The sequence below is a fragment of the Halichoerus grypus genome, chromosome X (genome assembly GCF_964656455.1).
Source record: "Halichoerus grypus chromosome X, mHalGry1.hap1.1, whole genome shotgun sequence".
Taxonomy (NCBI): domain Eukaryota; kingdom Metazoa; phylum Chordata; class Mammalia; order Carnivora; family Phocidae; genus Halichoerus; species Halichoerus grypus.
Window position 1 is genome coordinate 132,073,848 of NC_135727.1, and position 12,884 is coordinate 132,086,731.

A 12,884-nucleotide genomic window follows, 5' to 3' on the forward strand; every position below is an offset into this window, starting at 1 on the left:
CTCTAGTTAGGGTCAGGGTTAGGGTTAGGGTATCTATACCATGGCAGGAAGTTGGCCGATCCAGGCTGGCTCTTCTGCCTAAACTTGGTCACAGGGACTTGGCGCTCTTTCTGGGAGCCCATCTGTGCACCTACATTCTTTCAGGGGTTTTCACAAAGGGGATTAAACCTGCCTTGGGTCTCCCCCCGCCAAAGCGGTATTGTAATGCACACACATCTGATTGGGTGAAAACCCGATTCCTTTTTCAACCCTGCAGTTTTGGGGGCTGTCCGTATCCTCTCTAAAATTCTGATTGCAAGCTGGCCCATTCTTCTCTAAACTTCTACCCTTTGTGTTGTTATTGATCAAATGCAGAGAGAAACAACCAGCCTGCAGCTGTGTTTTCCCACCCTTTCCCAACGCCACAGGGGGACCAGGCACACCCCCACCTTCCAGGTTGTTGCAAGCCACATTGTAGCAACTGTTTTGCCACAAGGTAACGTGGATCTCTATTTGTCCAGCCTCCTGATTCCATTTTTTGTGCAGGAGAAAGTCCAAACGTGTTTGCCTGGCACAGAAGCCCCTCAGGAGGCCTTTGTAGCTCCTTTTCTTGTGTGTTCCTTTGGTACATTCTGCTTTCCAGTATAAATTGTCCTGAACGTGTCCACTTACTGAGCGCCCCCTCTGTGAGGCTGATGTTCCCTCCCTCAGCCAGTTCTCTCTGCATATTTTCCTTTCTCTCCTCACACTTCCACGTTGTGACGCATAATTGTGCATTGAATTATCTAATTCTATAAATCCCCACTCCCACCCCATTTGACTAGGACATCTTTGAGATTGTGAACCGTCTTTTATTTATCTCTGTCCTCAGGCTTGTAGCACACACTCAGAGGACCCAATAGGCGGCAGCTTAATTATGCCACATTGCAGCATAATAAATACATCGTAAATAAATTAAGAAAGGACTGACGGAGCCAGGCGAGCTGATAGCAAGAAGTGAAAGCTTCCCAAGCATCCCAGCGGGAGCTGGACAGAAACACATCATTCAGCCGCCGACTCTCATCTGCAGGACCGTGGAGACACAGCCTCGCTGTCTGTGAGGCCCCCCACCACCACCACGTCACTGCTTAAAACTGGGATCTTGAATCAGGAAAATACGTGGACATCTGAAAAAAAAAAAATGCACACGTGCATAACCTCTGTAAAACTCTTTCCTTCGGAGAAAAGGGCAAATCTGAACAACATCCTTTTTTTTTTTTTTTTTAAGCATTTACGATTTTTCTGTTCTCTTTAGTTTGGTTAGGGCTGCTATCAATTCATTTCCTTTTGTTGTTTTGATCAACACTTCTTTTCTTCTTTGAAAGCTTATTAAGATGGATGCTAACAAAATAAATTATTATTTTTCTTAATTACCAGGTCCATATGGCATTTTACCTAAAACACCACTGCTTAGATTGGGAAGTTTTAATGGATGTTTTCTATGCTTTTTGTCCTGGCGACAGTAACAGCATAGCACCCAGGGAATGACCATGACACCGTCTTTGCTGAAAAAAAAGTCTTCCAAGGCCATTTCATCTGTGGTTCTGTCGCTGGAAAGCTGTCATGGAAAATCAGTCTGATTTTAATCAAGGGCAGGCAGTGATGCTGGGTCGTGGGCTGAGTCCTGGAGGGAAGGAGGAGCAGGGGTGACCGCTTCACAAGAAGGAACCGATCCCACGACAATAATGCGACATGAAACATCCCAGTCGTGGAATGTGCCCTTTGGCTCACCAGCCCGGTCCACTCACCCACCCCACTGCTACGGAGTGTTCGAGGAGTACAGGAAAAGACCCAATTCTTCCACTTCAAAATTGTACGAAAGGACGTGCCGTGGGGCAGCAAACAAAACCAAATGTTGGAAAGGAAGTCAGTCACCAGCAAAGTGAAGCAAATAAAACAGGAAGAGGAGAGACAGAGAGGCAGAATTCATAAATAGTATCTAGACCTGACACAAGGAACGTCATTAAGCTCCTGGTTAGCTTCTTTGAAGGAAATCACTTGAAACCAAACACAGGCACATTTATGGCTCTTCTGGGGTTCGTTATTTTTGTTAAGATTTACTTATTTATTTTAGAGAGAGAGGGCACGAGTGGGAGGAACAGACAGAGAGGGAGAGAGAATCTCAAGCAGACTCCACGCTGAGCACCAGTCCAATTCAGGATTCGATCTCATGACCCTGAGATCATGACCTGAGCCAAAATCAAGAGTTGGCCACTCAACCAAATGAGCCACCCAGGCGCCCAGAGGTTCGTTCTAATGATAGAAACAGAGATTTTTTAAAAAGAAGAAAAAGCAACTCGTTTTGGATGAATGTACTTGGCAGATACAAACTTGATCACTCTGATTTCCAGTGAGTGTACCTGCAGCTTGGGATCAGCCTGGACCCGTGAGATCGGACCTCACAGGCACTTATCTTTGGGGCCTCTTCCTTCCCCAAGTAGGGGGGTGCCATCAACCACCTGGGGCTCTGCAGAAAGACACGTTGTTTTGTTGTTCAGTGATGGGTTTGCCTTTCCAAGCAGCCAGCCCCTGATGGAGCTTAGGCTGGGGGTGCGTGGACCAGCTCTGAGGGGCCGGGTGGACTGCGGCCAACAGAGGGAACTGGGCTCGGGTGAGCAAAGGAAGGGGCCACCCTCCCCTCCAACCATCCCAGTGCCTTCCTCTGCAAGCTCCCCAGGATAACACAGTAGGGAAGCCGACTCTGCTGTTCCTCAGTCCCCCCCTCCCACACAGAATCCTCGGGAATATTCCTCTCCACTGGCTCCTCCCCACCCCCATCCTTCTGTCCTGAGGGGGCCCTCCTGCCACCCCACTGGAAGTCAGGCAGAACCAGAGCATCCTCCGTGTCATCAGCAGACGGTGCTCCTGTTTCCCGTGGGCCCCGCACAGGGCTGGCTCCGGGGGGCCTCGGGGTCCCACAGCACCTCTTTGTCCTCGCAGGACAGGGTCTTCGCGGGCCAGCACACACTGAAGGTGCATTCTGTTCCTGTCCTGGACCTTATTTCTGTCCGCTTGGAAGCTGTACAGTACTACCTTGGGCCTCACCAGCGGCCCCCGGACGTATAAAGCCGTCTTGTGCAGGGGCTCAAAAAAAGCCCTTTCCTCGCCAAAACCACAGCGATGAAGGGAGCAGTGAGCGACAGCTCGTTTAAAGACCCGGGGTGAAAGGCACGTCTGTTCCTTGACAAGATGTCTGTATGTGATAAACCCAAAGAGCGCTCTGTATGAATACTTACTTCTGTCCAGAAACGACAGCATCCCACACAAGCATTTGCTTCCCAGTTAACAGAAAGAACTTCGCAGGATTCCTGCGTTATGGCGCTCCCACGAGCGGTGCACACGGAGTTTCCGCTGCAGTTGCGAAACACAGACCGAGCTGGAAATCATGACACACACCAAACGAGACCAGACACCCCGTGAGTCCGCTCTATTTAGACTGCTGAGTGGAACCCAGCTCCTAAAGCCTTGAACTTACCCCCGGAAACGGGGCAAACCCCAGTGAAAACTATTTTACAAAATCATGTTAGGGAGAAGGAAACGTCTTTACCAAAACAAACAAACAAACAAACCAAAAAACCCAGAAAACCAAAATCAAAACCAAAAACGCAAGACACAAAGAGTGCATGTGTGCCCTGTGGATGATTCAACGACCCGGTTAAAAGTATAAACGGAAATAAGCTAGCCGGGGGGAGGGAGGGAGGCGCAAAAGGTCATTCAGGTAATTAATTGCACCTCCAACACAATAGATTTATTATTTTTGCAATAAACGCAGTTCGTTCTCATGCCAAAGAGCTGACGTTTAAGAGTTGCACGCGTCCAACGCATCATTACCTCTTGGTAAACAAAATTAACGTCAACGGGGCCCTTCACGATCTGAAATTCCCCTTTTAATGTACAAACTGCCTGCCTAGGCTCGCGCTCGCTCCCGACCTCCGCCGCGCGCACGCTCGTCCCCGTGCTCGGCGGGCACGCACTGCGCATGCCCCCCCAGCCATCCACGACCGGGCCTCCGGCTCGCTCCCGGCGGGCACGCACTGCGCATGCCCGCCCCAGTCCCCGACACCGCCAGGCCTCCTGCTCGCTCTCGGCTGGCACGCACTGCGCATGCTCAAGTTGCCAGGCAACGCCCCCCCCCCACCCCACCCCCCCACCCCCCGGTGAGCACGCACGCGGGCCGCATGCTCCCACCTCCCCGGCCCTCGGGTCGCCTCGCGGGCGTAGGCTGCACCCCTAAAAAGCCAAAAATCAGGAAGACCTCGTGTGGCGCGGCCGCCAGCCCCGTCCCCGTCCTCACCCAGCCCCTAAACGCCCCGCCCACTTGCATCAAAGCCCACCCCCCGGCCAAGGACCCCGCAGGCCGCTGCGTCCGAAGCCAGGGAGGCGTGCGTGCCGGCGTGCGGCGCCCGTGGCCGTCGTGATGACGCCACGCGTCGCGGTGACGCATGACGTAGGCGACCTTGTTTGGGAACGCGGCCGGCGCGCCCGTTTTGAAGCTGCCCGGGGCTGCGCGGGCCTAGCGGCGCTGCTGCAAATCGTTCGCCGGGCCCGGGCGTCCGCGCAGCCCCCGAGACGCCGGCGCCGCCCGCAGCCGGACCTCCGGCGGGCCGGGCGCTGCCCGCACCCGCGCCCCCTCGCCCCTTCGTCGGGCGGGGCCGAGCCGCCGCCTGCTCCCGGGACCTCGGGCTCCGGGCCCGCGAACCCCGCCTCCCCGGAACCCGGGCTCCAGGCCCGCCACCCCCGCCTTCCTCAGGACCCCGGGCTCCGGGCCGCGACCCCCACCTCCCCGGGACCTCGGGCTCCGGGCCCGCGAGCCCCGCTTCCCCGGGACCCCAGGACCCCGGGCCCGAGACCCCCACCTTCCCAGGACCCCAGGACCCCGAGCCCGCGAACCCCGCCTCCCCGGGACCCGGGCTCCAGGCCCGAAACCCCCACCTTCCCGGGACCCCGGGCTCCGGGCCGCGACCCCCGCCTCCCCAGGATCCGGGCTCCGGACCGCCACCCCAGCCTTCCGGCGACCCCGCCTCCTAGGGACCCTGGGCCCGGGCTCCAGGCCCGCCACCCCAGCCTTCCCCAGGACCCGGGCTCCAGGCCCGCGACCCCGCCTCCTAGGGACCCTGGGCCCGTGACCCCCGACCCCTGGACCCGGGGCCCGCGACCCCCGCCTGCAGCCGTCATCTGCTCCGCCGACGTCCGTTCAGGCCTGGCTTGGGTTCCTGGAGCCAGGCAGGCGTGCAGGAGGAAGAGGCTCTTCGGGAAGGAGGGTCCACGTCTTGGAGATGCCGCCCGGCAAAGTCCTGCAGCCCGTCCTCAAGATGAAGGTGGACGAGCTGTTCCTGTGCTGGCTCAGCGAGTCCAGCACGCAGACGATGCTCCAGGACTGTCTGCAGAGGATCAAGATGCCCGGGAGGACGGAGACGAGTGCTGGGGACGCAGGGCAGCCCGGGCCCCCGCTAGCAGCCGCAGCCTCCGCCTGCAAGCCCGCTGCGTTTGATAGCCTGGGGGCGCCCAGCCCGGCCCCCGCGTCCACCGCGCTCCCGCTGGGAGCCGCCGCTAGTCCCAGGACCGGGCCACCCGTGCGAGGGACTCGCAGATCCGCAGGGACGCGAGTAGTAAGTTATGCTTCGCTTCTGCTAAGTCGGGTGCATGGCGACCTGGGGCTCAGGGGTGCGGGGAGCGTCACACGTGAAAACACTCACATTTGCGCGGTTTTTCCCCCAAACGAAGCCCTGTGTGCTGAAACATTCTGTCATTGCCGGAGCCCCATGCTGGTCTCGGGTGGGAATTTTGATGTTCCTTTCGAGTCTTTCCAAGTTTTGGTCTTGGGTGCCCACTTCTCCGCAGTTTTTTCTTGGCTTAAGTAATGAACCTAGAGGTTTTATCCCTCATTTGTCTGGTTTTCTCCTTAAATTGTCTACAGTAGTTGCAGTCAGACAGCCCTGTACCAAAAAAGAGGTTGGTCTCTGGCGCGTAATCCCGTGTGCGTTCGAAGTCACAGAGTGCTGGCTCCGGGGCTTGAGGCCAGTGCGGCGGCTGGCGCGCACCACGGACCTGCGGTGCTCCTGAAGCCGGAGGTGTTCGCGTTGCGTGCGAACGCGTGCATGACGTTGAAGACGTTCCCGTTGGAGCTAGCGTCCCAGCAGCAGCACGAACCGTATGGTAGTATCACTGGTCTGATAGCTTCCCAACCCCAACGGACCGGCCGCTAAGGGCGGATTGCGGGGTGCTCCTCCCTGCAGGAAGACTCGTTGGGCGCGCAAGTACTGGTGGTTTTCTGGCCTGTTCCAGCGGACCCGACGACCTTTCCCAGAAAGTCAGTCTGCACAGAGCGTGGGAACTGGGCCCAAAGGCCACGCTAGACGCCACCTGGCTCAGACCCTCTAGGGAACCCCACGGGAAGGCTCGTCTGCACCTGCAGGGCCCCCGGACCATCCCTGGAGCTCTGGTCAGTCACTTTCCCACTGCACCGCAGAACCTTAGTGCTGGGGGGAGTTTTGCCCGAATCACTCGTGTACCAGAGGCCTCGAGATCTGTGAGAAGGGCCAGCGCTCGGAAGGGTTCCTCCTGTGGGGACAGTGGTTTCCCTCCCCACGATGGCATCCGTACTCCCCTGGGACGGCCGAGGTCTCATTCAGCGAGCTGCCTGCCTTGTCGGTAAATAGGTTTCAGCGCTGAGGCCCAGCACCCCTCACAGGTGAATTCTTGTATTTTGTGACCCCGTGACCTCGTGGGAACCCTCTTGGGACTGCAGATGTTGGCAGGTCAGCCCTGCTGGAGGAGGGCCACTTGGATGCCTTGAAAAGGACGTATTTCTGTAAAGTAGGCCCAGAGGCGCGCACCCCGGGGAATTACATTCCTCAGGTGTTCCGAGCACGGAGAGGTCGTTTCTCTCAACTGGGAGAGAGGTTGGGCAGAAAGAGGGCCAGTGACTTGGGGGATGCACTGAATTGAGCGAGGAGAAGGCAGGGGGCGCAGGGAGGGGAGGTTCAGAGTGGAGATCCGATGTCCAGTCTTCCCCAGAGGCCGTAGCGGTCTGACTGCGGAAGGCGGGCTGCTGAGCCGGCTCTGTGCGTGGCCACCTGTGGGATTGGGCAGGAGGCAGCACTCTGGGCTGAGGATGCTGGACCTGCTTCCACGGCTGGCTGCTAGCGCTTCTGAAAGGTGCGCACATGGTGGGGCTGGTGTGTGATCACGATTCTCCCGGTCAGTTGGTTGAGCCTCCGACTCTTGGTTTCGGCTCCGGTCCTGATCTCAGGGTCGTGAGATCCAGCCCCAGTGGGCTCCGCGCTCACTGTGGACTCTGCTTGAGATTGTCTGCCTCTCCGTCCGCCCCTTCTCTCGCTCCCCAAACGAAGGTTCCCACAGTGCTGATGCGTGCAGCCGTGTGCCTGGAGCCCTGAGGCCTGAGCTGGGTGGGCGGTGCAGGCGTGGGAGCTCGGGACGCAGGGGGAGGCGTGGAAGGCTTGGTGGGAATTGCGTCCTGAGGAGATCAGAGATTCCTCCTCTGCTTTGCAGTTTCCATGACCAGCGCGGGCCGCGCTTTTGAGGAACAGCAGAATGCTTTGTCTTTTCCCCCGAGGTCACAAAGTAATGATGGCTCTCGTCTGGGACGCGGAGTTGGCTTTAAACACGTCTTCCCGTGTGTGGAATTTACAGACCGTTTCAGTTGAATTTAGGGAAGTGAACTGCCGAGGGGACCCATGTTCTCACGGGGTCCAGATGTGAGGGGCCCATTCCTGTGCCCCCCGTCCACGCATTGTGTCAGGCGGTGTTCACCAAGACCCGATTCCCAAGCGCCGACTGGCAGGGGACGGACGGGTGACGCTCCCGGGTCTGGACAGGAGGTTTCACAGATGACACATCTTTTCTCCAGAGTGCACAGACACGCAAGGGCTGACCGCCAGCCACCAGCAGCTCCTTTTCACCCCTGCTCCATGTAATTCCCCAGCTAAGAGGAAGAGGAGGCCAGGGAGTCCACACACCCTGAGTGTCCGACTGCCCTGTTACTTTCCCCGCCCCAGGGACGTTCACCACACACGCTTGGCTCGATGCCTTCGGCAAACACGTTACACGCAACAGGCACTTGGAGTGTCTCCCACCCGTCTCCACAGAGGGAAGGCTGAGTGCTGAACCGCAGGGGCTCCATGGGTCCCTCACCACGATCCCAACCAGGCAAAGCCCCGAATGTGCTTCTAAGGGAGCTCCTCCTAGGGAATCAGAGCTCAGCCTGCATGCACTGTCTCTGCACGTACTTCCTACCCCAGTAACGATGCCCAGCAGAGGAACACTCTCCGGCAGCCCGTGCACCTGACTTTCAAATGTACAGGACTTGCTCCGGGGCCTCCTTCCTACTCCTCCACAGTGGTCAGTATCCCAGTGACCTTGCCCAGCAGCAAGTTCAGACTCAGTGGGGCTCCTTCCTACTTCTCCCCCCCAGTGGTCAGTATCCCAGTGACCTTGCCCAGCAGCTAGTTCAGACTCAGTGGGCCTCCTTCCTACTTCTCCCCCCCAGTGGTCAGTATCCCAGTGACCTTGCCCAGCAGCAAGTTCAGACTCAGTGGGGCTCCTTCCTACTCCTTCTCCACAGTGGTCAGTATCCCAGTGACCTTGCCCAGCGGCTAGTTCAGACTCAGTGGGCCTCCTTCCTACTTCTCCCCCCAGTGGTCAGTATCCCAGTGACCTTGCCCAGCAGCTAGTTCAGACTCAGTGGGCCTCCTTCCTACTTCTCCCCCCCAGTGGTCAGTATCCCAGTGACCTTGCCCAGCAGCAAGTTCAGACTCAGTGGGGCTCCTTCCTACTCCTTCTCCACAGTGGTCAGTATCCCAGTGACCTTGCCCAGCGGCTAGTTCGGACTCTTGCAGGGGCTCCTTCCTACTCCTTCCCCTGCAGTGGTCAGTGTCCCACTACCTTCTGCCACATTAATTCATCCTTCACACAAGTCTGACAGGAAAGGGATTTGATGTGTGCTTAGGGTAGAACATAATAATTCTAGTGACGCTTTAGTCTAGCACCACGTTTCAGAGCATTTTCAGCTCGTAGGGCTGAGAGGAGCTCCTTGCTGACCCTTGTGGACTTCAAGGAGAGCTGTCTGCTAATGCATTAGGGGATGTGAATTTTTCACCTACTACAAGCATCAGTAAATACAATTTTGGCTGTAAAATCTGACGTCCTTAAATTTAAGGGCTCTTTTGGACAAATAGTTTTTTTATCACCTGCTCTTGGGCTATCCTGACACCTCTGTTCAAATCCTTTCTTTATACATAACCTGGATGCAAGTCCTTTGTAAGATAGATGTTTTGCAGGAGGTGGGGGTGTTCAGGGCCTCCATGAGGAGGTGGGGTGCGCAGGGGCTCCATCATGAGGAGGTAGGGGTTTGCAGGGGCTCCGTGAGGAGGTAAGGGGTGCGCAGGGGCTGCATCGTGAGGACGTAGGGGGTGCGCAGGGGCTGCATCGTGAGGACGTAGTAGGGGGTGCGCAGGGGCTGCATCGTGAGGACGTAGTAGGGGGTGCGCAGGGGCTGCATCGTGAGGACGTAGTAGGGGGTGTGCAGGGGCTGCATCGTGAGGACGTAGTAGGGGGTGCGCAGGGGCTGCATCGTGAGGACGTAGTAGGGGGTGCGCAGGGGCTGCATCGTGAGGACGTAGTAGGGGGTGCGCAGGGGCTGCATCGTGAGGACGTAGTAGGGGGTGCGCAGGGGCTGCATCGTGAGGACGTAGTAGGGGGTGCGCAGGGGCTGCATCGTGAGGACGTAGTAGGGGGTGTGCAGGGGCTGCATCGTGAGGACGTAGTAGGGGGTGCGCAGGGGCTGCATCGTGAGGACGTAGTAGGGGGTGCGCAGGGGCTCTGTAAGGACGTGGTGGTGTGCACGGGGTCCATCAGGAGGTAGGAGGGTGTGTCGGACCGTCTGACCGTGTAGCTGGGCTTTCTCCGACACCAGAGAAGGTGGTCTGGATGTGCATCTCGGGGAGGTGAGCCTCGTGCAGCGCACAGGTGCTGCAGCTGATGTCGCCTACAAGAGGGTCGCCCACCTCCCCACAGCTGCAGACGCGCCCAGAACAGCTCCGCGGCAGGTGGGCCGGTGCAACATTGTCATGCTGGCCGTTGGACACGTCACGTGGCTGTTATCTCGACTAGGTGGTGCTTTCCCTTTTACGACACTGTCAAAACTCTGCTCCGCTCTCGAGACACGACTGTGCCCCCAAAGCAGTGTTGTAGTGCGACGTGGATCCTGCACATACTGAACTGCTGCGTTAGATATAAATTACGTGCCCGGCTGGGAGGTGTTTGCTCGCGGCCCCCATCGCATGGAGGCACCCCACTTTGTCTCCTGCAGCGAGCTCACCCGCGGCTCGCATCCGGCTGGGACGTGTTTGCTCGCGGCCCCCATTGCACGGAGGTGCCCCACCGCGTCTCCCGCTGCATGCTGGGCTGCTTTCCACTTTACAGTGGTCGTGAGTCATTCTGCCGAGGACATTTGCTTCTAAGTCGTGGTGTCGACGTATGTTTTCATTTCTTTTAGGTAGATACCTGAAGTGGAATGACTGGGGTTTGTGGTAAATGGACATTTGACATTTTAGGAAGCTGTTGGACTGTTTCCCAAAGTGGCTGCACCGTCTTACTTTCCCGCCAGGGGCGTGGGAGGGTTCAGGCTCCTGCACTTTCCGCGCAGCCCCGAGTTGTCAGGCTCTCTTACCCGTTCTGGAACGTGGGCGTGTCGTAGGTCACTGTGGGGTAAGGTAGCTTCCTGATAACCAAGGGCGTGGAGCAGCTCTTCATAGGCTTGTGTGTGTGTGTTGGGGGGGGGGGTTGTATAGATCTTCCGTGAAGCGTTGATTCAGATGTTTTACCTGTGTTCCCTTCATGCGGTTCCTCGTTTTACTACTGACTTGCTACCGTTCTCCTGCCTTCTGGATACAGCTCTGGGACTCCTCAGCTCCTGCGTTTGGGAAATCTCCTGCTGCCCTGGGACTTCTTTTCCCTTCTTGCTGGTGTCTTTCGAAGGAGAAAAGTTTTACATTTTGATGAAGTTCAACATACCACTTATTTTGGTTGTACCCCTAGAAGGACCTCCCGTAATCTAAATCTTGGCCAGACTCAAGGTCAAAAGATTTTCTCCTGTTTCTTCTAGAAGTTTTAAAAACTTTGCTTCTTTCCTTAGATTTGTGATCCATTTCAAGTTAAGTTTTATGTGTGGTCGTACGTAAGTTTCTGGGTTCAGGTTTTCTTCTGACTACCCCGTTGCTGCTGCATCATTTTTTGAAAAGACCGTCGTTGTTGCCTTGAAATGTGTTGGCACCTTTGCCGACCAGCAGTGGGCACAGGTGTCTGCACGTATTTGGGAGCCTGTCAGATGCATGGATGCAGACGTCCGTGCGTGTGCCCGCACTCACGGTCTGGGTGAGCTGTTGATCGGTTTTTGGATGTTAAGCCAACCTCGCTCCCTTGGATGAAGCCCACGTGATCATAGTTAATGATCTGTTTTATACATGGCTGGGTTCTGCGTCCGGCGTTTTGTGAAGATCCGCACGTCAGTATAGGGGGGATATATCGGGGTGCGGTTTCTTCTGTGGCGATGGCTCTAGCTTTGCTGTCTGGGGAGCGATGGCCTCATAGAAGGAGCTGTGGATTTTCCCCCTTTCTACGATTTCTGTCAGACCATGTGTGATTGGTACCATCTCTTTCTAATGCTGTGTCAACCTCAGGCCGTCTGTAAGTCTGCTGTCTGTTCCTCCACCTCATCTGGAAGCAGAAGTCTGCCCTTCTTGTTTGAGAGAGATTTTCGAAGCGTACATCATGGAGCAGGTCCAAACAGGTATCAGGACCTTGCTGTCCCACAGCCCACAGACCCTAACCTCAGTGTCAGTTAGAAACCAGCATCGAAAGATAAATTCGGGAGCTTAAACAGCTCATTGGTGCAAAGACAAAGCGCCATGGGCAGAATGGCACAAGGAGGCACGGAGGTCCTTGCTTTTAGTATAGTGTTGTCCTTTGTTCTAGAGCGTGTGTCCTGACCGCCTCGTTCTCCTGTGTAGAGTGGGGGGGGCGGGGGGGCAGGAGATGCATCCACAGCCAGGCTTGTTTCCCCTCCCACCTGCGCAGAGCTCTGGACATGGCCCCATTTAGACAGGTCTCTGAGCCGCCGCGTCCGGGCGCACACGGTCAGAGCTGTGCATACATACGCTTTCTCCCAGGGAGCGCTTGCCCGCTCTTGCCCCCGTGGCAGTGGGCCCTGTCCACGTCTCGTGACCGTGTCTGCGGACTGGCCCGTGGCCCCAGGGCCTGTACCACTTTACCACGGCGGAAACGCTCAGGGACGTGTGTCTGTGCAAGTGCTGGGTGACTTTCTGTTTCCGAACGCTTCCACGTCATGTGGCTTTCAGAGTAGCTGCTGCAGTGGCGGCAGATGGTCTCCGTTTGGGAAGTGACCCCTGACGGTCATCCCGGCCTAGGGTCACCGGTCTGCGTGTGCCGGGCCCATGCCATCCCCTGCTAGCCATGCGCCTCGGGCACTCCAGCTCCGTGCCTTAGTTTCCTCACGTGTAAATGGCACCATGACCTCCCTCCTGGGCTGTCACGAAGGTCTGAAGTTGCTCCTGGGGAAAAACACTTCTCAAGATTAGTCAGACGGCAGGGAATGCGGACACTTCTCCCTCCATCCCTCCCTCGCTCGCTCTCTCACTTTCTCTTATAAACACACCTTTGAAAGTTTGAAGAGCTACTAATCTTTGCCCAGAACATATGTACAAGTGGACAGATGAGTAAAAGCTTTATTTTTTCTATTTGGAATAAAATTTCCGGTTTGTAGCAGCATCTTACTTGAACCAGTCAGGTGTGTTTCACATCTTTTTATGCAGCCCTCTGTGTGTGGT

General features: G+C 56.6%; 1 protein-coding gene and 1 long non-coding RNA gene across 2 annotated transcripts in view; one reads left to right on the forward strand and one right to left on the reverse strand.

Annotated features, from left to right (window-relative positions):
- Positions 1 to 809: 809 nt before the first annotated feature.
- Positions 810 to 4,048, reverse strand: LOC118538482 (uncharacterized). The gene is made up of 2 exons (XR_004918635.2): positions 3,255 to 4,048; positions 810 to 1,145 (listed from the first exon to the last, which is right to left on the reverse strand). It is a non-coding gene; the product is annotated as an uncharacterized LOC118538482 (long non-coding RNA).
- Positions 4,049 to 4,479: 431 nt separating this feature from the next.
- The window catches only part of PPP2R3B (protein phosphatase 2 regulatory subunit B''beta), a 54,745-nt gene continuing 46,340 nt past the window's right edge, over positions 4,480 to 12,884 (forward strand). Inside the window, exon 1 of the mRNA XM_036096470.2 lies at positions 4,480 to 5,627. Coding sequence (XP_035952363.1) covers positions 5,295 to 5,627 — 333 coding nt within the window. The 5' untranslated portion in view covers positions 4,480 to 5,294. The remainder of the gene's footprint in view (positions 5,628 to 12,884) is intronic.